This window comes from Melospiza melodia, chromosome Z (assembly GCF_035770615.1).
Source record: "Melospiza melodia melodia isolate bMelMel2 chromosome Z, bMelMel2.pri, whole genome shotgun sequence".
Taxonomy (NCBI): domain Eukaryota; kingdom Metazoa; phylum Chordata; class Aves; order Passeriformes; family Passerellidae; genus Melospiza; species Melospiza melodia.
This window is the reverse complement of record NC_086226.1, coordinates 25,015,640-25,039,315: the sequence shown is the minus strand read 5'-3', so window position 1 is coordinate 25,039,315 and position 23,676 is coordinate 25,015,640. Positions and strand designations below refer to the sequence as shown.

Here is a 23,676-nt window from a genome sequence, read left to right as displayed (position 1 = left end):
TGATTATCAAAATAAAGGAAATATTGACTATGCTCAGCAGTCCTGCTTTAGATTTCAGGAGGATCAAATAAGGTAGAGCATGAACCCAATGTCCCGTGTGACGTAAGTGCCTGTCCAAAACAGAATCTGTAATCACCTGTCAAGAAGATATCAGAAATCATAGCAAGACATCAACAGCTAGCATCCCTTGTCTTCTGTGCTGCCAAAACAACACTACCCAGACTACTTGGACTGTTTATGTTTTAGTATTGGGGCTGTAAGGATACCCACTGTGAGTGGAGATAAAACCTACTTCAGAAGCTACCTGAAAGGAAGGCCTTCCCATTCTTCAATAAATAATTCCTGTAAACTGATTATGCTCAATAATCCATAATCAAAGGCCTCAAAAAGTATTGCAGAGACATGATAGCTGTTAAGAAACAGAATGTACCTGAAGAACAGAGGATTTTTTTAATCTAAAGAAAAACAATTAACCAGTAAACATTTTTTAAACACAGACAAATTAAATACCTACTATAGCAAAAACTGCTCTAGGCAAAGTAAAAAGAAAAAAGTGAATAACAACAAATAAAAAGAAAAAAGTTGAATACAGAAGTATTTGAAACTACCAAAACACTTCACTAATTTTTTCTGTTTGGTTGGTTTTATTCAGTTTAAAAAATGGAATTTCTGGTTTAATCTACTTGCTGATTTGATTTTGTACAATATTGATACAAAATATAGTAACATCAAAGCCTAGAACATGTGAAGAGATAAAAAATTGAAATATAGTCTGAAATGCTACTATAAAAAGAGACCAGAACTTTGGTCCTGTTTTACTAAACAGTAGCTCGGAGAAAAAAGAAATTTTTAATCACCACCACCTACAAAGGAATCTGACTTTTCTTAATAATCTGGAATCCATGAAGCAAAGAGGGAGGAAGAGACCCATATGCCCTACAGAGGTATGAGCAAGGCAAGGAAAAAGAAACAGGTTCTGTTCATATCTGTGTGCATACTGCACGAGGGCTGGTGAGGAGAGGGAAAAGTTGGGACATATGGAGAGAAGGAATCTGTGGGAGGTGTCTGGCTCTTTGAGTGAAACGCCCAACAACAGGAGGTGGCACGGGCAGAAGCACAGCCAGTTGCAGAGACACAGAGACAAATCAAAATGGGAGCTGGAAACCTAATAGGATAAAGTGAGAGAGAAAACCTAGAGAAGCAGACAGGAGTCTGTGTGAAGAGAAACTGTAGGGTAGACAGAAGATGGCTTCACTAACGAGTAATAATAAGAAGATAACTTATTTGACTGGAGAAAAAAAGAGAAACAGAATAGAAACAAAGCCGGACAGTCACTATCACTGCAGTTTATCTCTAATTGGAATTTGATGGATCCCTCTTTTTTTCTGTTGTATTAATTTTGGACAGTGTGCAGTAAAGACTCAGGATGTGACTGCAAGATAGGACTCAGATCTGAAATCTGCTCACAAAAGACAGCTACAGAGGACGTACAACCAATACAAACAATGGGTGAGATCATGCAAAACTTTCTTAAAGTTGAAGGGACTCTCTAAAGAGAAGCAATTAGGAAAAAAAAACATGAATGATCTCTACAGAGATCTCACTGCCTTCAAAAGTAGGAAAGAGGAAAAAAAATACTGAAGTAGAAGACACAGCAGCTGAATCACACAATGTGAAAGTAAAAGTTCACATATTTCCTAGCATCAACCAGAATTCCAGGCCTGTGCATGAAATCAGTGGCACCTCAGAGACAGGAGGTCTAATCTAAGGCTCAAGTAAGCCACAATATACATGGTCTTCAGCTGCTCTTAGCATCTGCTCTCCTTTATCCAAGTAGAGAATTAATTTAGCAAAAAGCTCAAGATAATAGGGATGTTGTGTTTCATATTAATAAACAAATTATACACATCTCAGTCTCAGAACTGAGTTTTTAGTTATAAATGGGTTTACTGGTTCCAGTGAAAGTAACAAGAGAAGTGCATAAACTCAGCTTGGTGCTATACTCCAGATTATCACTACGTGCAGGAAATAAGAGCAATTCCACAAAAGTAAATTAAGATTTAGTAAATTGTATCAGCTCCCCAGCACCACCTATAATGGATCTGTAGGTATTCCTACACTTTATGCCCGGGAGCCCTCTTTTCCAAAAAAAGCCAAAAAGTGAGCCTGGTAGGTCAGGAAGACACCACACTTCATTGGCACATTTCTGACATAACACACCCCATGGAAGTTGAAAAGTGTTCTAACATACAGAAAATAGCAATGGGAACCACATTTCAGAAGACAGGGAGTGAATAAACTAAGCCAGACCAAACCCAACCACAGGTAGGACAGCATGAACAGGATTCAGAGGTAATCTCACACTTGGGTTAAGAATCATAGAGTCCCTTGGGTTGGGAAAGACTTCCAAGATCATCAAGTTCAACCTTCAACCAAACACCACCATGCTCACTAAGCCATATTTCAAAATGCTAGGTTTAGTCATTTTCTGAGAACTTCCAGGAGTGGTGACTGGCTACAGGCACAGCAGAAATGGCCATGCTCAATCCGGGTGTGCCTGGGCGTCAGGGCACATCCAGCAGTGCTGCACCTGAGCTCATAAAACCTGCCACTTCTGATTTGTTTCTGCATCAGTGGCACAGGCAATTTGCATCCCAAATGATTCAGAACAGACCTCTACAGGTTACGTTATCCAGCTGCAAAGACAGAACTTATGACCTTGCTCCCCCTTGGAAGCTGGCTGCACATGTCTGGATATAAGTTCAGTATAGCTGAAACCTAATTCTGACAATCTTCCCACTAGATTACTGGATATTGCCATAGCTGTTTACATGTACAGGCATAGCTCTACCTCCTTCCAGCTGCCAGCATTTAGAACACACCAACAAGAGTTAGCTAAAACAACAAACACAAATTCACTGTTAAGTTAAAAAGGAAGTTGCTTTTTTTAAAAGCATGTATCTGTTATCAGAAAGGAATTCTACAGTGGTATCAGTAAGGCACACTGGTACCCCAGTAAAATGTAATGCATTAGGAGAATGAAAAATGTCCATGAACACACTGGGGAGAGGGGGTGAGAATCAAATCAGAGCAGATCACTGCTAGAACAGACTAAATATGGTATGTGGCCACAGAATGGATCAGGAGCCAAGAGACAACTTCTGGGAAACTGTTTAGAACTGTCTGAAGTACTGGACCTGGAACAGGAATATCATCTAGTTTTCATAATGTCATAATATATAATATCCTCATCATGGATCATATTAGCATAATGCATATGCTAGAGGAAGCTATTTTAAGGCTCAAGAGACAAGACAGACACTTCAATTGCCTATATTTGAATGCCTGACGTAGCAGAAATAATATTATTCCAAGATATTTTTGGGGTTTTAATTTTAACTATGTTGGTTATAAAAATGTTTAAATATATAGAAACCCAAAACAGAGAAAGCAGGCTACCAACTTGAGATTAAACGTTTCACCTTCGAAAAGAAAGAGGTCACAAAACATGTGACTTCAAGCTTCCATCTACTACCTTGAATCAAGCACTGGAACACACAAAGATGTTTGCATCTACTTTTAATTAGACAAATTTTTCAGAGAGAGCTGGTGCAAGCACGATGATAGTGCTTATCTTGCACACTCTTTGCTGGAGGGACAGAGGCACCATGGAAGATTCTGTAAGATAAGCTGCTAAAATAGTTGCATGAAGTGGTAACTGCACCACAGGATTCCACATCTACCCTCAAAATAGATACTGTTCTAGAACTCATATTTCAGGGACACACCAAGTTCTTACCTCTAAATAAAATTCTCCTTTCAGGACTAAGATTCAAGTGAATTGAAATTAACATAAAGAAGAAAAGAAAGAGCATTGTAGCTTGGGATTGCTTTTTGCATCTTACAGATTACATTTGATCTTGATTTGTTCTTCCCCTAAAGAAAGAGGAAAAAACATTCACATTTTTAATGGGACTCCTGCAGTTCCTTTTTGATTACGTGGGAGATTGGATGATAAATTACAAGCAAATGAAAATGTAGTTTAATGATTCTGAGTAATGCAATGAATTAAAACACACTTTGTCACCCATGATCACTAAAAGAGAAGTTGGGGCCAGAAAGATAACAGTTAAAAAGGGTAAAAGAGAAGGGGATTTTAGTTTCTTTTTTTTTCCTTTTTTTTTTTTTAATGAAAATATGTTGAGTTCACTTTGAAAAGAAGAGAATGGGAAGCAGGCTTTGTAGCCCCTTCAGAATGCTCCTGATAAATCTTTTCCACACCCCAATAAAATACAGCATCCATTTGTCTCAGCTGTCAGTCTGGACTCGGGCAGTATTCCAGGCAGTCTTTTTGATCATCATATAAATTTGCCGGAAATGAGCTGCTACGAAAACTCCTTATGCCCTGTGTGGCATAAAGAGACAATGGCAATTAGTTCTTTCACTGTTCTGAATACCAAAGCAGTTCCTCATAATTATTTCGCTTTCTTCAGTTTTAAGGTCAACAATGCAAGATAAAGCACAGAAATTCCACTGGGACAACAGACATAGAGCAAAGAAAAATTAATAAATTAACACAGAAAATATAAATATAATGCTCAGTTTTTCAGATTGACTTGTCATTACAGGAAAGTAACATTCTTTCTTACACAGCACTATAAACTCTTACAAAAAGTTCTGCTATTTTTCATGTGGGAAACAATCCCTAACAAAGGATTATCTGCATTAGAAAATTCCAGTGGTTGCAAATACGCAGCAATTCCCCCTGAACAGCTTTAAAACTCATGCTGCACATTTACTTCATTACTTTTCAGTCAGGTTAGTCAAGTCCATAGGACAATACAAACTCACGGCTCTACACTACCATCATGCATTTGGCAAGTTTCAACATACAGAGTTTCTTCCCCCAAAATTCATTAGCAATTCTCATTTTAACTTCCTCTCTCTTTCTTAGGATAAACTGCATAATTAAAGTGTATCACAACAGATTAATAAAATTTTACTGTATTCAGTTATGAAGCAGTCCAGTATTCCTATTTTCAGATCAGAAGATACCAGAAAAAAAACTCCACCAAATGTGACCTTTGCAACAAACCTTATCAAACCCATCTTAAACAGCACTTCACTATAAAGCAGTAAAAATGAAGAGGAATATTACAAAGAAAATAACCTATAGCAACCTACATGATGTTCAGAGTCATACAAGACACTAACATGTTGCAATGGTCTGATTTATCTAAGCAGCAGTCTTTTTAACAGTCCTAATGTTTTCCAACTAGGAACAACAGTTGTCATTGAGAAAGAGTCATAAGTCACAGAAGAAGGGAAATCTCTATGGTACATTCTCCATTAATAACAAAATGTTTTAATAGAAAGATAACAATTTACAAGTAGAGTTATTTTCTCATTTCTTAGTCTGCTATAAATTTCACAGAAGAAAACCAGGCCACTGTAAAATTCAGGGGGTTTTATTATTACATGATAGTTGAAAAGCAATCCAGCAACTACAGCATTGGGCCCTTATAAAGATCCGGGCTGTCTATCCTTTTAGTTAGTATTTCAATGTCATTTAGGTAAAAAAGAATAAAACCAATTATTTGCAAGAGTGCCTTAAAGGTTATTGCAAATTTATCCATTATGCAACCACAAAAATTTATAAACCATCTGCTTGGCTAGACTCCTTTTTCACAGAAACTAGCTAGCATAATTTAAGCCTGCAAATCAGATTTGTGTGATCTCAAATAACAAATACATAAAATGTTAATAAGAAAAATAGTAACAGTTTATTGATTCATTTTCCTTGGCTATCTTGGTAATTTTGGGAAGGTGAGGGGAGGAAAAGCAAGACAATTTGTTTAGGATTAAAAAAAACTTTAACTTTTAGTAACTGCAGATTCCTGAATGGTGGTTTTGGGTCTCATTTCTTGCATACAGGTAACTTTCCATATATACATGAAGGAAATTGCTGCTACATACAGTTTAGCTTCTGTTAGTATACAACAAAGAACATTTTACTTAGTTTATTTCTTCAACAATTAAAAAAATAGTTTATAGAAAGCAACACTAAATCTGAATTCTACAATAAATAAACAATGCACACATTCTGCAAGGAACAAGATGTTCGTTCCCATTTGTAGAGGAACCTGCAGAAAGACCTGTAGGAAAAGACTCAGGAGAGAAGAGACCTGGCCCTCTAAAAACCCAGCCAATGGCAGGGAGATCAGATGCATTTTTCTCTGTCCCTTAAAGAGAGATCTGTACAACACACACATACATTAAGACCTTTCCCTAATATCTTGATAGACAGATTGTGAAAACAACCAAGTCTTTCCTTCTGTACTGGAGTAATCTGTGATGGATTGACACTGGGAGGACATGTACAGTGAGACCAGTATGGCCAACAGCCAGTGAACAGTAAGCAAAGGATGTTTTTTTCTCACTAATATGTAGTTAGTTATGGTCAAGGCCAGGTGAGGTGGGGCTCTGAGCAACCTGTTCCAGCAGGAGGTGTCCCCTGCCCATGGCAGGGGGATTAGAATGGAATGATATTCAAGGCCCCTTCCAACACAAACCATTCTATGATTCTAGATATCCATGACATGCTACATTGTTTACTATTTCAGTTAATCCTTCCTACATCACCCATCTTGACATTTCTTTATTACAGGACATATCACTCATGTTAACACCCCTAAGAAGAGGGGTAAGTAATTGTCTTTAACTTTGTTTCTCTGTTACTTGCTGGCAACATTTGGGCTATTTTTACACGTACCAAAGGATGGACACGTAATTAAAGATGCATCTACAACCCTTCTTTACCGTTTTCACTGATGCCTGTGTGCATTGCTTTTAATCCCATTTACACCTTCAACAAAGATATTTCTGCTGAGCCAATTTACAACAGAATCACCAACAGAGCACCACCTCTCTATATAAAGTGCTAAGCTTCAATATATATTTCTAAGACCTGAATAAATTAAGACTCTGATTTGAAATCATAATTTGGAATGCAAAGCAGAATTAGCTGCTATGGAACCACACCAGAGGAGTCTCAAAAGACACAGTAGGTGTGCAGCCGATGTGTATTTGGGACATAAAAAGGGAAGAAAATTTGCAAGCATTAGACAGAAGTCCAAAATCACAGGAGAAATCCCTTGTTTTATGGAGATGCTTCTAATTTTATCCTCAGGGAAAAAACTGTCAGACATTTATAAACTACATGTGTCCTCAGGCATACATTCACAGAACACAATTCTGAGTTAAAACTTGACATTTTTAGTTATTAAACAGAATGTCAGAGTTAAACTGCTTTAACCCCTTCAAGCATAAACACATTTAAAACAAAACAATGAAGATACTGAGAAAGTTTAGTGTCAAGTAGAAGACAAGTTTACCATTATCCTGTTCCTCAAAGCGCAGTGTTAAATACCAAGTCAGAGCAATATTAACTACCATTTTTTGTCATCTCATCCAAATTTGTCACTAAAAAAAGAGAAAAAACAACAGAATCGCTGCTTCTCTACTCATCTAAGTGATTTGACATTTCTCTGGCATCCTTATGTTTTCTGCTCATATGGTCAGTCTTTTAGTGTGCCAAGAAGTAAGAGCACATGGGGAAGTGTGATGGCTTGAAGGCAGTCCCTTGTTTATCTGGGTGTGCAGGCAGAGCAGCCAGCCCAGGGGGTTTACAGACCACTGAAACAGGGCAACAGTTCTCTTTGGAAGAAGCTTCTTTCTGAAGCAAATTCAATTCCAAGAATGTTTGGATAGACTTGAACTGCAAAATAGGCATAAGAATCAGAAGAAAGTTCTGACTCAATTCCTCCTCAATTGCGTTAGCATGTTTCAACAACTTGTACAAGGCTCTGGAAAACCTGAACCAGAATGATAAAGGTGTTAAAAGATCAGGATTTACTTTTATCTTCAGAGATGTCTGGAGAAGCTGATTACTAAAGTACCCCTTAAAACCGAGGACACTGCTTTCAGTCTCCATTTTAATAAAGTTAATTGTGCATACAAATATAATAATCTAATATAATCTAATTTAATAAAGGCAGAAAACTCCACAAGGTCAAATAATTCATCAGTGCTCTACAGCCAGTATTCAAGAATTATAAGCAATCTAAGTCTTCCTGAATAAAATGGTTATTAAAGAAGCTTGCTGTACAATTCTGAAGATAAATCCAGCGATATACAAAACAAATACAGTGTTGCATATTAAGCAGTACTAGAGGCTACCAAACCAACATATTTTGCAGCTGCTGAGAAAATCAACAAAGAGGTAAAATTGCCCAAAAGCTGTTATCATCTCGGTAATTTGAAATTCACTCCAGCCATTGCTAAATAAAATGAACCCAATTCCAAAAATAAAGCAACCTTAAAACGAAATAATACATTCTGGTAAAGAAAAAATATATATTAATAAAGGTGACCCAAACAAGAGTTATTAAAATTGAGACCTTACCCAGACATGAAGTTTCTTTAAATACTTCTTATTCAATACTGAACTCTATTGTTAAAGGAAATAACATTTTATATCTTATGAGGAGAATAATGAAGCTTCTGTTGTGGTTAAAGGCTACAGTAAAATTCTCAACAGATTTGTGGAGCTCAACCACTCCAAAGCTAGTAGAACCCAGCATTTCCAAAGATTTTCAATACAGATGATTTTTGAGGTCAGCCATAGGAAGGCAGAATAAGACAAATAGAAAATAATACATTTCACAATATGGAACCAATGAAACCTATGGAAATATGCTGCAAAAAAAAGGAAAAAACCAATTACCTGGAACAAGTTCCATAACAATATATATAGGCTGTCGTTGAGTGCAAACTCCTATAAGTTTTACAATATTAGGATGATCATATTGTTTGAGTATTCTGCAAAACACACAAGAAGTTTATTATATTAATAAACTTTATTGTACAGGCTGATTAAACATTATAGGAGAATATCTAAAACCCTTAATGTTACTTTAATGGAAGATATCGTTATTGTTATCAAAGAAAAAATATCACTACTGTTATCAAAATCAATGATTTGATAGAATCTGTTAGATCAATCACCACTCTGTTTTAAATGAATATCATAACTGATTCACTAATAAATAAAAAATTATTCTTATTGTAATTTTACCATTTGTCTATGTGACACTTATCTATATATAACTAAAAAATGGCCTGATAGAACGCTTGTATATAATCAGAATTTCAGTGGTGGACCAGAAACAGAGCAACATCAAAACAGTATGCACAGCTTGTCTGTATGTTTCCCTGCTGCACTGTTCAAAAGAACACTTGTTACAATATTACTTTGAGAGATTAATTAATACAGTAAGTTTGAGAAGACTATAAGGACATCAGTTTTGAGAATTAAATGAACTATTTACATCTTTTGACACAATGCTTTAATAAGAACATTTCCAGCCTAAAACAGCATGCTATGATTTTTAAGTGAAAAGAAGAGCAAGAAAAAATTCTAGAGACCTTGTAACTTAAATGTTCCTTCTGATGATATTTGCTGACTCAAAGCACCTCCTCTTTTTCCCTTTTTCCCAAGGAACAAGAGTAAAATACTAGCCTACACACACATTTAGCAAAAAATAACACATTCCATTTTTTCAGACCATTTTTTCCTATTAGAGTCAAGCTGCTTAAAAAATTACATATCTCTGCTGTTGCCAAGTTACAAGTTGTTTTAAATTATTCAACAGATAGGATGGCTGATCCTCATTCTATAAACACAGATGGTGTCTTTTATTTTCCAATACTCATCACACTAACTTGGAAGTGGAAATCAAAGCATATGGATCCTCAAAACAAGAAGGAGCAAGGTAGTTTAAAAATTATGACATTTATCTCAAGATAGCCCTCACCCTGGAGTCTGAGAATCTACCTATGTACATTAGCTGATACTCAGAATGCTTTGCACATTGTATCATGTCATATAATTTGGAAAATAAGCATATAATGTCATGCTGATTGACACAGTATAAAAAAAGCTCTAGTGGAGCAAACTCTTCTTACAAAGAGAAAATTACTGAATTACACTAAGAGAAGCAATCTGCGCACATTTGATCACCTCTACTAGCCATGAATATAAGGCAGGAGTTAGGCCTGGTATAATCACACTTAAATTAACAACATTTCCACTCTTCTTATCCCAATCCTCATGGTTTATCTTAGAAGTTCTAAATGAAAGCACTTAAGACAACAAAATTTTATTTTACAGGCATGGCTTGCTTTGTCAACAAGATGGTTTCAGCAAGTGAAAATGCTACTGCATTCACACGTTAAAAATGCCAGTGTTTAGTTACGAGGGTGACAGCTGTGGAATGTACTGAGGGAGAGAAAAGAAAGAAAAGTTTGACAACTGCTTTCTTGAATTTTTCAGAAGGTCAGGTTTTGTAAATGCATCTGGTGATAAAAACTGCAAAAAACTGCCACAAGTAACTTTAGAGAACCTACCTGGCTTCAGACAGAAATTTTATTTTCAGTTCTTGAGGAAGATCTTCTTTGCAAGTTTTTACAGCAACAGGGGTTTTATCCTTTAATGTTCCTTTATACACCTCACCAAAATTACCCTGAAATCAGGAGAAAAAAGATCATTCTAGGTAAATAAAATCTTAATGAATTGCCAGAAGAAATAATGCAGAGAGCTACTGAAAGTGGACCAGAACTCTGGAATGTGTTTATGAAGCCAAATGAGGTTTTCTTTCAGTATCTGTCCTAATCAAAGCCATTCACTCTGACATAGTACATCTATTATGTGGACACAGCATATGAGTTCTGTTTTGACCTTGCTGGAAGGAGGAAAAAAACACCATTAATTAAGTAATTAGAACTATCTCATAAAACCTTTTAGTGGCTTTTCAAATCAGCTGTAGCACTTTGTTCTTATTCTTACTCTTGCCCTCTTTCATTTTCACACAATTGTATTTTCTGAATAGTTTTTAACTTGCAGTCTGGAAGAGACTAAAAACTGATCTCAAAAACTGTGACACAACACACCAAAATAACATAAACATTCTCATATACAAGAAAGAAAAACCAGAAAATACGAAGAAGGAAAACATTGAATATTAATTTTTATAATAAATTAAACCCACTTCAAAATGTATTGCTGTGTATGGTGATCCAGAATTTCTTTAAAACTCAAGCTCAGCACTGTTCTATAAAGACAAATCTGTAAGGCTGTCATTTGGACAAGACTTTAGAAAGCAGCTCCTTTTATCATCAGACATTTTAGGTAGTGAATAACATACCCACAAGGCAATTTAAGTTTTTTTAGCTTTCATAGAAGAAAATTGAAGTACTAAATACCATAAAAGACTCCACCTGATGCATTTTTATGTAATGAAAAGAAAAGGAAAATTAATTAGGACACAAATTGAAAGAAGAAGGAAATTGTGAGGTATAAAGCACTGGTATCAATGAAAAAAACCCTCAAGAGAAGGAAACAAGAAGAAAACTACAGATCTGATACATCTAGTAAGCTTTGTATTTCCCAAAGAATAAGCACAACTCAATTTTGAAACTATGTCTGATTAATTTCTACACATACTACCGTTCTGTGTCCTGGTGTCTGGAGCTGCATGTGACTTCAAAAAAATCTGCTGGAGATGTTTGCCTTCCTTTCCTGAGTGATGAAGATTTCATTACATCATGCAGCTGAATTTAGTGTTGCCAAAGAAAGATGACAGAAAAGGAAAAAAAGAAACTCACAGATGGAAAAGAGTAACATGCTTCCAGTAACAAGGGAATAAATGCAGGGCTGAACACGCCTGCAGAATTGTTTTCTGTATGCTGGGACAAGGAAGATGTAGCCGGCAAATGAGGCTCAGGATCTCTGACAGCCCTTCTAAAGCACTTCCAGAGGCTAGCACATTACCTCTCAGATCTGAAATGGCATGAGGCACCCAAGGTAAGCAGGTGAATTGCTCCCAGGCCACTTTACCATTCTGGTCAGAAGTATTTAACAGTGAAATCTGAATCTATCCTGAGCTTTATTTAAGTCTTGAAAATGCTTTACTTCTTTATTGACAATATTAAAGTATTATTGGATAGATGATTTTTAGTAAAACACATTCCAATTCTGCAATTTTCATTTTGTGGGGTATTACTGAATTAACGCTGAGTAAATAAACTGACCATTCACCCCTGAGGTGCATATTTTCTAAAGCTTGCATCTTTTACACATTAAAATTTTGTGATTTCTTCCTCATCTTTTCCAGGCCGCTCAAGGTTTTGTAGACTCTGATTTCTCACTTCTGTGGTGGATGGCTATAGTTTATTTCACATTTTGTCATACAGATGTCAATATTCCTGTCATTCTTATATATTTTAGTATGAACACATCTTGTTAGAGGTGAATGCATAAGAATCATGCTGTGTTCCAATAAAGTTCTTAGCCTATTCTGTATTTCTTAAAGAACATCCTTCTATAATTAAAATTCTGAGCTGCCTTTACTGAATGTTAAAAATGCTTTGTGCCAAAAAAATGCAATACCATGTAAATTGAATTTACTAAAAATGCTTTTCAAAACTAATTCAAATTTATTTTTTAACAAGTCAAAGCTTTTTTTGTGGCTGGAACATCTTCATTTTTCTCCCTTGATACCATCCTGTTTAAGAATGTGAAGATCCTAAGTATCTGTATTTTATGAAGGCACAGCTCAATATGGTCATATTTTTTGTCATCTTAATCTCCCAAAAATCTTTTATACTGGGAAACAGAAGTTTATGGAAATATTTTTCCCCCCATTCTTGAATTTCTTACTGATTTTTTTTTAGTGTGCACCATAGTAAGAAGGCAATTAACTACTTTGATTTGTCTCTTCCTCATTTAATCTTATTTTCTCAGTTTTTGGAAAATATTTTCAAACTACTCTGTGTCCAGAGCAGCACCCAAAATGGTCTTTGCAGGTGTAAAGGTGCCAAAAAAGTGAGGAGTTGCTTGATTTTAAAGATCAGTAGTTCCTAAGCAGACTTTGTAAACCACATGTTTATAAACTACACAAGATTTAATAAGATTGTGAAATTATCTAATTCCATCAATGAATGAGTGAAAATAATCATGCACAAGCAATTAGCATTTGTTTTAATAAATAATTATTTAGTCATCTCATCATATCAAATTTTATACACAAATGCATAAGCATACATCTATTTCTCTGTGTTTTTATTTATATTTTGCAACATTTGTCTCCAACTACAGAAAGTAAAACAGCCACATCATGCTTTATAGAAATCTGGTTACCTCAAAACACTTCCAAAAGAGAAAAAAATATGTATGCTAGTTAAATATTTTCAGCACAATCATGATAATGTTTACTAGTAAGTGTGACTTATGTCTGATTAAAGCATAAGATTGTCTCATGTATTAGTGTAAAAAATTGACATAAAAATTACATACCAGAGCAATTTAAAAGAAAAGGTATACAGAAATAGCTTAATTATTAAAGTATACTTACTCAAATGTTATTTAGCTCACTTTATTACTTACTTTGCCCAGTAATTCCCCCAGCGTGACATCTTCATGATTGAGAATCCACTTCTTATCCTATGAAAAGGAAAGCAGAAATTTCAGGCTGTGCAAATATGCCAGATACAGTTTCTCTAAGACACATTTCAGAAATGGAGCTGAAGAAGTATTACATTTAGAGCACTGAATCACAAGCATACCAAGAAATTTTAACCATACGCATTTATAGTTCAAGAGTTTAGAAATCTTGCTATACAATAAAATAGTGGGTGGTATCGTATAGCAAATTTTTATTAGAAATTAAGCCTACAGCATGATGGTATGTAGATAAATTAGTACTATGCAAAGTTTCACACAAGCTCTGGAAATAATATTTAGCACCCTGATTTTAACCATTTGTCAAGTGAAAATTAGATAAGAAAACTTCATTTTAGTATATGAATAACTTACTACTAAATTAAAAAAAAAAACTCCCACATTTTTCTCCTCAGTGCACATGGAAATGAACTGATCTTCTGACTTGTCAACAAGACACATATTTGCATATCTTATATCTTTTTTTGGAAGTTGGAAATAATACAGGCAACTGCTTGAAAAGATAACACATGACAGGTAAAGCATTTGTCCAGGAATTGACCATTCCCCTGTGCTGGGCACTGATGTCCAGTTCTGGGCCCTTCCCTTCAGGAAGGACATTGAAGGGCTGGAGCATGACCAGAGAAGGGCACTGGAGCTGGGGAAGGGTCTGGAGCACAAGCCTGATAGGAGGCAGCTGAGGGAACTGGGGGTGCTATGTCCGAAAAAAAGGAGGTTGAAGCTAGGTGGGGATAAGTCTCTTCTGCCACATCCCAAATGAAAGGACATGAGGAAATGGACTTAAATAGTGCCAAGGGAGGTTCAGATTGAAAATTAGAAAAAAAATCTTAACTGACAGAGTGGTTAGGAACTGGAGTAAGCTGCATAGGGAGGTCATGGATTCACCTTCTCTGGAGACTTTTTGTCGAACATGAATTCAGCAAATCTAAAAAGGGGTGGGGATCATTGCTATTGTGATTTCTACGCTTTTGTCCGTAAGTAGAATGTTACAAGTGTGCATTCCAGAGACTCTCTGAATGCCTCCATTAACCCAAACTCCCAGCACACACCACCTCTCAGTCCCATCCCAAGAATTCCTGTACCACACTACCATGCTGCATGATGGAAACCAATCTTTACTGTATCTCTTCCCCAGGTGGGAAACTGTGAGACTCAAGAGGAAATTCTCAATATACAATAGTTTATTTTTCCCCTATACACAAGATTATTGCTTAAAACTACAGCCTCACTGATCAAATATCATAAGAAATTTCCTTCATCTCAGTTGATACTTTTTGCAGAATGAATGTCACATTCAGAAGCTGTTATACTACAAATAGATAGGAAGTGCCATCAAACTGCACACTCTTTCAATAATAATACTGACATTTAAGAAAATAATTTGCAAAGAAAGCTGTAAAAAAAAAAAGAAAAACACCACAAAAACTACTACCTAGAGGTATTAACATAAGAGTTTTTAACATTGAAATAAGTGCGGTAGAGCCAAAAAGTTAGACAAATTAGACAATTAAAATTGAATGGATTTTTTACTGCTTAACTACAAGGATTCTGTACTTCAGTGAATAACTTTTTGAATAAATTGACAATATGACATTTCAAAAGCTTGTTTATGAAGGAAAAAAATCTGATAATTCTTCAGAGAACTAACAAAAGAAAATAACAACATAAAGTGGAATCAAATTATCTGTTGAAGTATTTATTATCACTGCATCTGTACATTAATCTGTACTTTTTATGAAAGCCTTCAGTCATTTCTTATACCACTTTAACTCATTTATTAATTTATTGTGGTTCTGCCAGATTTTTCACAGTCATCGAATTAGTCAAAGCTTGACCAGCTTCATTTGATACTACTCCTATAAACTGCACAAAAGCAGTTCCTTCAGCAGACAGTAAGAAAAAAATCTAACAGAAGAGAGAGTCAAATACATCATGCCAATGTACAATTCTGACGTTAAAAAAGAAACAAACCAAATTTTCTAATTTGCAATGTGTTAGACATTAATTTAAATAGTGTTCAAAACACAGTGTCATTGGTCAGATAATTGCCTTTAATTAGTAAACTACAATATGAACAGTAAGGTCAAAAATAACAAGACATTCTACTCCAAGTTTGTTGTCTCACAAAATCTACTTGAATTGCTCTGAGTTTAATATGACATCAATTAATAATCTGAATAGCTGTCAGTAATTAAAGACATCAATAAGGCACACTTATCAATGTCAAAATCAATGCATAAATACTAGCACTCATAAACAAAGGTTATGAAATAATGTGTCTGATCACGAAATTCATCATCTTCTCTAACTGCTTAATTCTGATTGGAATAGAATGTAAGGATTTTTCCAGTTGTCAAATGCCATTAGTCTACAGATTCATCAAGTGTGCAAAAGATAATGAAAGTTAGAAAAGAAATGTGACAGCAAAATGGGACAAAAATATTCTTGAATGTAGGTATAGATCAACAGACACTTTAATGCATATCAATCTAAGTCACAGAATTTTTCATTTCAATAGTTAGTTGCTTCTAAATCAAATGGAGCAAATCCAGTACATTTTTGTACCTAATGAAAATAATCTGAATGACAGCAAGCAGAGCTCCTGAGACTATTAATGCCCATTAATTTCACCCAGAAGGAAGACACTTATGATGCAGCCCTTTTCTTGTGACATCGCTATCTCTTTACCTTGTGCTTGTTCAGATTTTTCTCTTGTTAATTTTGGACCACAGAATATAAAAACACTTCAGAAAAATTCAGTCACACAAATTAGCATTTGAGCATACTCATTTGTAATCTTAATTATATACCTTATTTCCAAATGGAATAACTTGGGACATCTACAAGCTTACCACATTCTGCTTTATTTCTGTCCTCTAGCTTCCCCCAGGAGGAGAAACTGAATTACATGAACATCACACTTGAAGAACAGGTTTACTAATAAGATGATAGGAATCCTATCAGTTTATCTTACTTTGGAGGTACTGCCACATCTGTTGGTCAAACATTGAGAAACAAGTTGTCAACCAGACAGTTCATAAAGGGGAGAACTTGGTCAGCCATGACAGTTACTCCTACCCAACAGCCAGGCACTTGATAACCCACATCACACACAAGGTTTTTATATGCAGCAGCTTGCTAGTGACTATCTTTCTAGACTCTGGGCAACCACTCAGCACACTTGTCTGATTTCAACAAAGATAAGCATTTTCAAAGAGAAGAGTTATTTCAGAAGTTAATTTTAAGTGACAAAAACCAAACCTCAAACAGACCAGTAATTAAAGAAATAAAACTTTCAATTGTGAAAAGCAATACTTAGAAATAATAAGAAATGTCTCCTTTTACTCATAAAATAAAGTATTCTGGATATACACTATTCTTTTCCTGGATACACAGCATTCCTTTATAATGTTAGGGTGTTTCATGGTTCCCTGGGCCATGATAAGGTTCAAACCTTGAACTGTTAGCAAAGATGGAATTGTTCATCATTCCTTACTTTAGTGAGCATACAGTGGAGTTGTGTGCAAGGCACTGAAAACAGTTTGAACGGCAGTTGGTTGCTGCAAAAAATGAAATCTCAATTTTCCTTGTCTGAGCTATGAGACTGAAATGTTATCACTGTTACCCTAAACATCTTCAAAACGCATAAATGCAGTTTTTATACTGCCCATCTCCCTTCATTAGGAGAAGTTACATCAAAGAGATCACAAATTACTATACCAGGAAGAAAGTTTACAAATCATCTGCAGTAAATTAAAACAGCTTTCAATAAAATAGAAAGCATAATCACGATCTAATACTTAATGTTCAAATTCCCTTAGCATTATTTTTCTATAATTCTCAGTAACAATTTCAATCATTAACAATCCTAAAATGGTACTTTTTCAAATTAAAAACCAGCAGTAAAGCAATCAGAAAATAAACTTTTAAAAACAGATGTTTTGAGAATTAGGTATGAATTTTTGAGCCTCAGCTTAAATACTTGGTTCTAAAAATCTTACCATTTCTAAAAGGAGAGAGAAAAGGCAGGAGGAAAAAAGCCACCTGTGTTTGTATTCAGTTTCAGAGAACCACCAAACAACATCAAGATTCTTACCCAAACTCCAATACAAGATTTTTCAAAGAGGAATAGTGAGGAAATACTGATCAGGCTCCAACACTGCGCGTAAGTAAGACTTTTTGTTATCATCACTGTTATTTACTCATCTCATGTTCTCTGTCACATTATTTACTCTTCCTAGTTCAGAAGGCAGTATCTATAACAAACACTGTCACTGTTTTTCATCTTAATTGTAGATGTAGCAAAGTGAAAAACGATAAAAACTCTACAGGCTGGAAAAAAACTCTATAGGCTGGAAACTTCAGCTGATTTAAGGAGCCCCAGAAGGAATCAACCAAAACTTACTGCTTTAAGAGAACTCAAAACATATGACTTTCCAATCTTAAGAATCTATCCCAGAACAGCATGTGGCATTTGTGAAAAACCTAAATATCCTTCCCCTTTCCCTCATCCCAGTACATTAATCCTTAACATTCTTCTAAAAAAACTCAAAATAGAGGGATATGGTCAACACCTCAGGAGTCAAGTGCACAAACAAAGATGATGCCTGTTTCTTCATGGTTTAAGCAGAAAAAATGCATTAAAAATACTTTGGAAAGTATTATTTACTCTCCTTCTTACAAGTTAAATAGGAAATACAGTAGTATGAATTACTTCAGCTAAGAGCTATTTTTCCACATCAACAAAAATGGAAAGTTAATCTTTCATTTCCAATACTAAGGATAATTGGAGTAAAATTATTTTTATGGCTAAGAAAATCAGAATCACAGACAATTTTCATCAGATGGGTATTCAAATCTCACTTATCAGAACTTGATGAACCAGACAAAAAAAAAGTAACAGCTGTGTACATGTGGATAGGGCATATCAGCATTGGAATGAGAAATTGTCTTTTTAGAGAAGTACTATTTTTGATACCACCTATGCCAGTAGATCTAATGTTCATATCAATTTCATGAATCATAAACTATGTGTTTCAAGTCCTTCAGATTAAGTACAGAAATAAAGGTAGCTGATGGGAAAGATTTTTCATAAGAATAAGTGGGTTTTACAGGAGAGGTTTTGAAAAACCTCACTGGCAACTTCTTTAAAACTGTTTCAGAATAAAGATTCATGAGCTGTAAAAATTGTTATAGAAGCTGCTTTGCATTATTAACAGCACTGTATTAAGCCACACTGATGAAACTCAATGTGAGCTGTAAAAGAGAATAATAGCTCCTTGGGAAAAAAGTACTATTTTATCTGACTTCTTACTATTACATAAAAACTCTGTGAAGTTCAACCCTCCTGCTAAACCAAATTCTGAATTATCATATAACAGGAGAAGTAAGATTTGGAAAAGCTACTGTGCAATTTATAAACTGCAGAAGTGACCTCAGATTACCTGCACAGCTGTTCTTTGACCATTCTTTCTTGAAGATCAGTAGACAAAGCGACTGTACAATTCAACATACAATACCTGTTTTCCTCAGGGTTTTTTTGCAGTACTTCCCTAAACTTATGTTTTATTTTTTATGAAAGGGCTAAAATGATGCTAAGAATATTCCAGGAAAAAAACAGGAAATAAAGAAAAATAAAGGAAATATTCCAGGAAATAAAGAAAAATAAAGAAGTTTTAAAAAATGACCGAGAAAAGAAAAAGACATAGAATGTGAAATACTTAAGCACAGGAAAAGGAAAGTCAACTTTATGTCAAAACCTTTATACTTCAAGCACATTAAAACACACACTATTCCTCTCAACTGAATACAGTAAATTCAGCTACCAAAACAAAGTACTCTGAATCATCTATTAACCAAATATATTCCAACAGAAAAATTATCAGCTCTGGATCAGGTATGACCAACAAAACACTCAAAGGCAAACAAAACCATGGGGTAACATGATTTTTCAGTTAAACATTCCATGTAATTTAAACAAAGAGGAATGGAAAAGCAGAGTCATGTTATATATGCACAACACACTCCCCAAACACTCAAATTATTAAAATAGGCTAAAATATTTTCACATATGTGCAAACACATTTTCACTTCCACCCACATATGGAAAGGTTATGTCAAATGGGCCTGGGGGAACTACAGGTGTTTGTAACAATGTCCAAGACAGTCTCCTTGAACTATTATAAGACACTTAGCCACATACTTAGTTCCATATCCAGTTGTTTCCACTTAGATTTCTTTACCCCAGGAAGAGAAAAGCTTAATTCATCCCTCAAAAATAATGTTTAAGTTTCAGTGGTCAGCATGCAATGCCCTTCAGAGTGCTACAGTTCCACATTAGACCTTCCACCAAATTACTATTTTCTTCAAAGCAAAACCCCAAGATTCTTCATCCTAAGTTTTTCTAGCCACACATGTTTATTTTGCATTGTCTTTCATAAGCTTCAGACAGCATGTTAAAACCACTGAGCTGGAACAGAAATAAACTGTCCAAATTTCAAATATTCTGATGTATTAGCCGATTTGTGACTGTGAGAGCACAGGAAAAAGGCAAAGCCACACAGAAAGGAAACTGTAGCCTTAACTTTTGAGATTTCAGTGTACCAGTGAGCTTGACCTGCATTCCATGTAAGATGTTGGCTTTGAATCAGAAGTCATACAACACTACATGGATGCCAAGAGTTTAAAAAGAACATGCTGCACTGGGTTTTTTACATCAAATGCATACAGTTCTTTAACAAGATATTGGTATTTTCTCACATACCACCAACTCAATATTCAGATAGCAAAAGCAATGGAAAATCTCTTAGCAGCAGAAAAAAAAGCTGATCAATGAAGGACGCACAAAGGGAAGCAGCAAATACACGAAATGGTTCTGCTAGATATTAGCAGATTCTATTATTACTTTAGTAATCTTCTAAATGCTGTCTTCCGCAATCTTTTTTTCTCCTGTATTAGTGACAAAATTTTCCTGTGTGGTTGGTCTGTAGAATCTACAGATTCTACAGACAGATTACACAGTAATCTTTGTTACTGTGTTGGTTCTGGCTGGGGTAATTTTGTTCACAGTTGCTAGTCTGGGGTTATATTTTGGTTTTACATGTTAAAGTATTCTCTTGACAAAGATGATTACCCATGAAGCAATCTCTTTGGCATGCATGTGTGCACATCCTTCTCTAAAATTAAACATGAAATATAAACAGTGAACGTGAATATTTTGAAGAATTTACCACCTATTCTAGCAGCTGTACAAGTAGCTGTGAGGAGACAAAGTTAAGACAACTGACACCAAACAGACCAAAGGGATATCCCATACCATACAGCATCACTCCTAGCATATAAAGCTGCTGAAAAAGAAGGAAGGGGGAAGATGTTTGGAGTGAAGGCATGTTGTGGTGCCTGGAGTTGTGCTTCCCCAGTTGCAGAACTTTGTTTTCCCCCTTGTTGATCTGCACAAGGCCCCTGTCAAATCCATTTCTCCAGCCTTTCCTGCTGCTCTGGATGGCAGCTTGACCCTCTGGTGTATCAGCCCATTCTCCAAGACTGGTCTCATCAGTAAGACTGCTAGCCATCACCCAGCTTGTTAATGAAGAAGGGGATGAAGGAAGGATTGGACATACAACTGACCCTAGGGGTAGAGCAGTAGTTACTGGCCTCTAATTAGACTTTGCACAACTGATCACCACCCTCTAGGGGTGATCTTAATTTTAGTAATACACTATGTAAATCATTGGCAACTCTATTAGGAAAAAATCCAAGCGACAGAAAGGATAGAACTGGTGATAGCATTTACTTCATTATGAACTTGAGCATGAAATCCATGCACTACCCTCAATAGTAGGCTAAGTACAGTATTTGCTTTGCAAATAAGGAATCCTGAAGCCTTACCTATTCTCACCTCTGAACTCCTCCTTAATCAACATTTAAATAAACAGATCTTCTTGAGAATTCAGACACTATTACATACATCAGATGCACTAACCAGATTTAAGAAAACGTATCCTTCTTACCCTGTAGCTCCTTTTTGTGTGTATCCTTTATTCCTCCACAGCTGAAATGCCATTTCGCTCCTTTTTAACATTTTGTTCCACTTAAATTGGCGGAGGCCAACTACTTAAGCAACCACAAGCTACTTCACAGGAATTTAAGAGCACAGACACTCATTCCTATTCTTAATCTACACACTGTGTTTTCTGACCCATGAGAGCCAGTGTTCAAGGAAGGTTATGTGCTTGTCAGCCACATACTATGAAAACACTGAAAACTCAAAGCATTATTTGCCTTAAAGTCATCCTGACTGCACTAGTGAAAACAGGAATAAGAATATAATTAGAGGACTACAAGAAGTTTACTACAAGGACTACAAGAGTTTTAGTTCAGCAGAAAAACTGCTGCAATCATACACAATTCCAATAAAATTTTTTATTGCACTATATTGACATCTGGTTATAAAGCTTTTGGTAAAAGGCCCAGTTTTTAAAAGTGCTCCATAAGGCACAATTTACACCCAGAATATTACAGAACACAGTCAATCCTTTGATTTTCACATGTATAGCCAAATGAACAGCAGCAAATTCTAGTAAATCTAAATAATCTTTGATGAAGGATGCTTTGATTGAAGTAGTTTATTCTCTTAGGTATCAGTTATAAAAAAGATCATCTTAAACCTTTCATTTAAAAATTTTTACCCTTTCCTAATAATACACCTTTTTATTTTTTTAAGAATGAATTGCTTGCTTCCATCTCTTGCTTTATAAATTTTGCTTATTTTTTCTGCTTCCTACTGTTTCAGTTGTGTTTGAGATAACTCATTTTATTCAATTTGCACTCCACACAGCAGTATGGCATTCTGTAATTTTTTTATATAAAAGTTGCACAGAAAGTAGGAATGCACATGTTGCCAAGGTTTAAAATTTCAAGGACAGAGAATTTTCTTTATTAAATTGGTCAGAAATTACATTGTGTTTGTTAAAATGAAATTCATATACTTGATAAAATACTTTTTTTTCTAGGTTTGAGCGTAATGCTTACACCCTTTAGGAGGGTTATCTTTCAATTTTAATCTAAACCTCATCATGGAAAGAAATACCAGAAAAACAAGACTGAACCAGAAACATTCAACAGAGCTGATGTTTATTGCCATGGCCTCTTAAAAAAACGATAAAAAACTTCAATCACTGAATATAAAACAATCCTTATTACTCTTTGTTCAGGTAGCCTTATCTGCCTCCATTATTATAAAGCATTTTAATGAGATTTTTTGAGAAAATAAATCCTTTCAATTTTGAAACTAGTCAATATTCCTGAAACTATACATAAATTTGGTTCAGTACTTTGTTAGCACAAAGAGTAAATTACTCTCTTTTTTCCCTTTTCTCTACAGGATGACATGCCTTGACAAGTACAGACCAACCATTAAGGATGATGCATTCCTTTTGTTATCTGACAGAAATATTGCAATAATCTCTGCTAAAAAATGTTAAAAGCAAATTCTGTGACACTTCTCCAAATTCTGAAGGAATGAGAATGTAACTGAAATGTACTCTCTAATATTAGGATATGAAACTCTGCTCTCAAATGTCAATAGCTGCAGGCTATTGATTAATTTAGTGCACATACAATAAATACATTCATTTCCTGTATGTCTTTTGCGTATTATAAACACTCACTTTCAATGGTGATCAATTTTCTTAAAGAAAACTGAAGATGTATTTTGACATTTGAAAATGCATGTATTAGACTTTAACCACACCCATGAAAATTACAGCTTTAAGCCAAAAACCAACACCCAAAGATCACTACCACCAGGTGCTTCTTGGCATTTCTACAGAATGCCTAGCCAAATTGGTGGGTATCACACAGGTAAGCCAGGGTGCCACAGGAATCCTCTTTGGAGTGACAGATCTAGCCAAGGTAGAGCTGCAATAACTGCATCACTCCCTGCTACAGGCTTCTTCTGTCTTTTGGATTCCTGTTCCTCAAGAGTTGTCCTCAGGTCAAACAGACTCAAGATGATCTTCCCTCCAGGGAGCACCATTACTGCCACTGCTTCCCTCTGCAGCACCTTAATTGTCTCCAGCCATGAAATGAGCATCTGT

The 23,676-nt window shown here is 35.4% G+C and overlaps 1 protein-coding gene and 1 long non-coding RNA gene across 6 annotated transcripts in view; one reads left to right on the top strand and one right to left on the bottom strand.

The window, feature by feature from the left end:
* The window catches only part of FER (FER tyrosine kinase), a 155,153-nt gene that overhangs the window by 39,113 nt on the left and 92,364 nt on the right, over positions 1-23,676 (bottom strand). For all 5 annotated transcript variants that reach the window (XM_063180765.1, XM_063180770.1, XM_063180766.1 and 2 more), the window contains 3 exons: positions 13,505-13,561; positions 10,468-10,583; positions 8,786-8,880 (listed from right to left, as the gene is read on the bottom strand). In XM_063180765.1, the coding sequence (XP_063036835.1) occupies positions 8,786-8,880; positions 10,468-10,583; positions 13,505-13,561 (268 nt within the window). The remainder of the gene's footprint in view (positions 1-8,785; positions 8,881-10,467; positions 10,584-13,504; positions 13,562-23,676) is intronic.
* LOC134432249 (uncharacterized) lies at positions 11,795-23,172 on the top strand. The gene is made up of 3 exons (XR_010031276.1): positions 11,795-11,923; positions 17,640-17,744; positions 22,962-23,172. It is a non-coding gene; the product is annotated as an uncharacterized LOC134432249 (long non-coding RNA).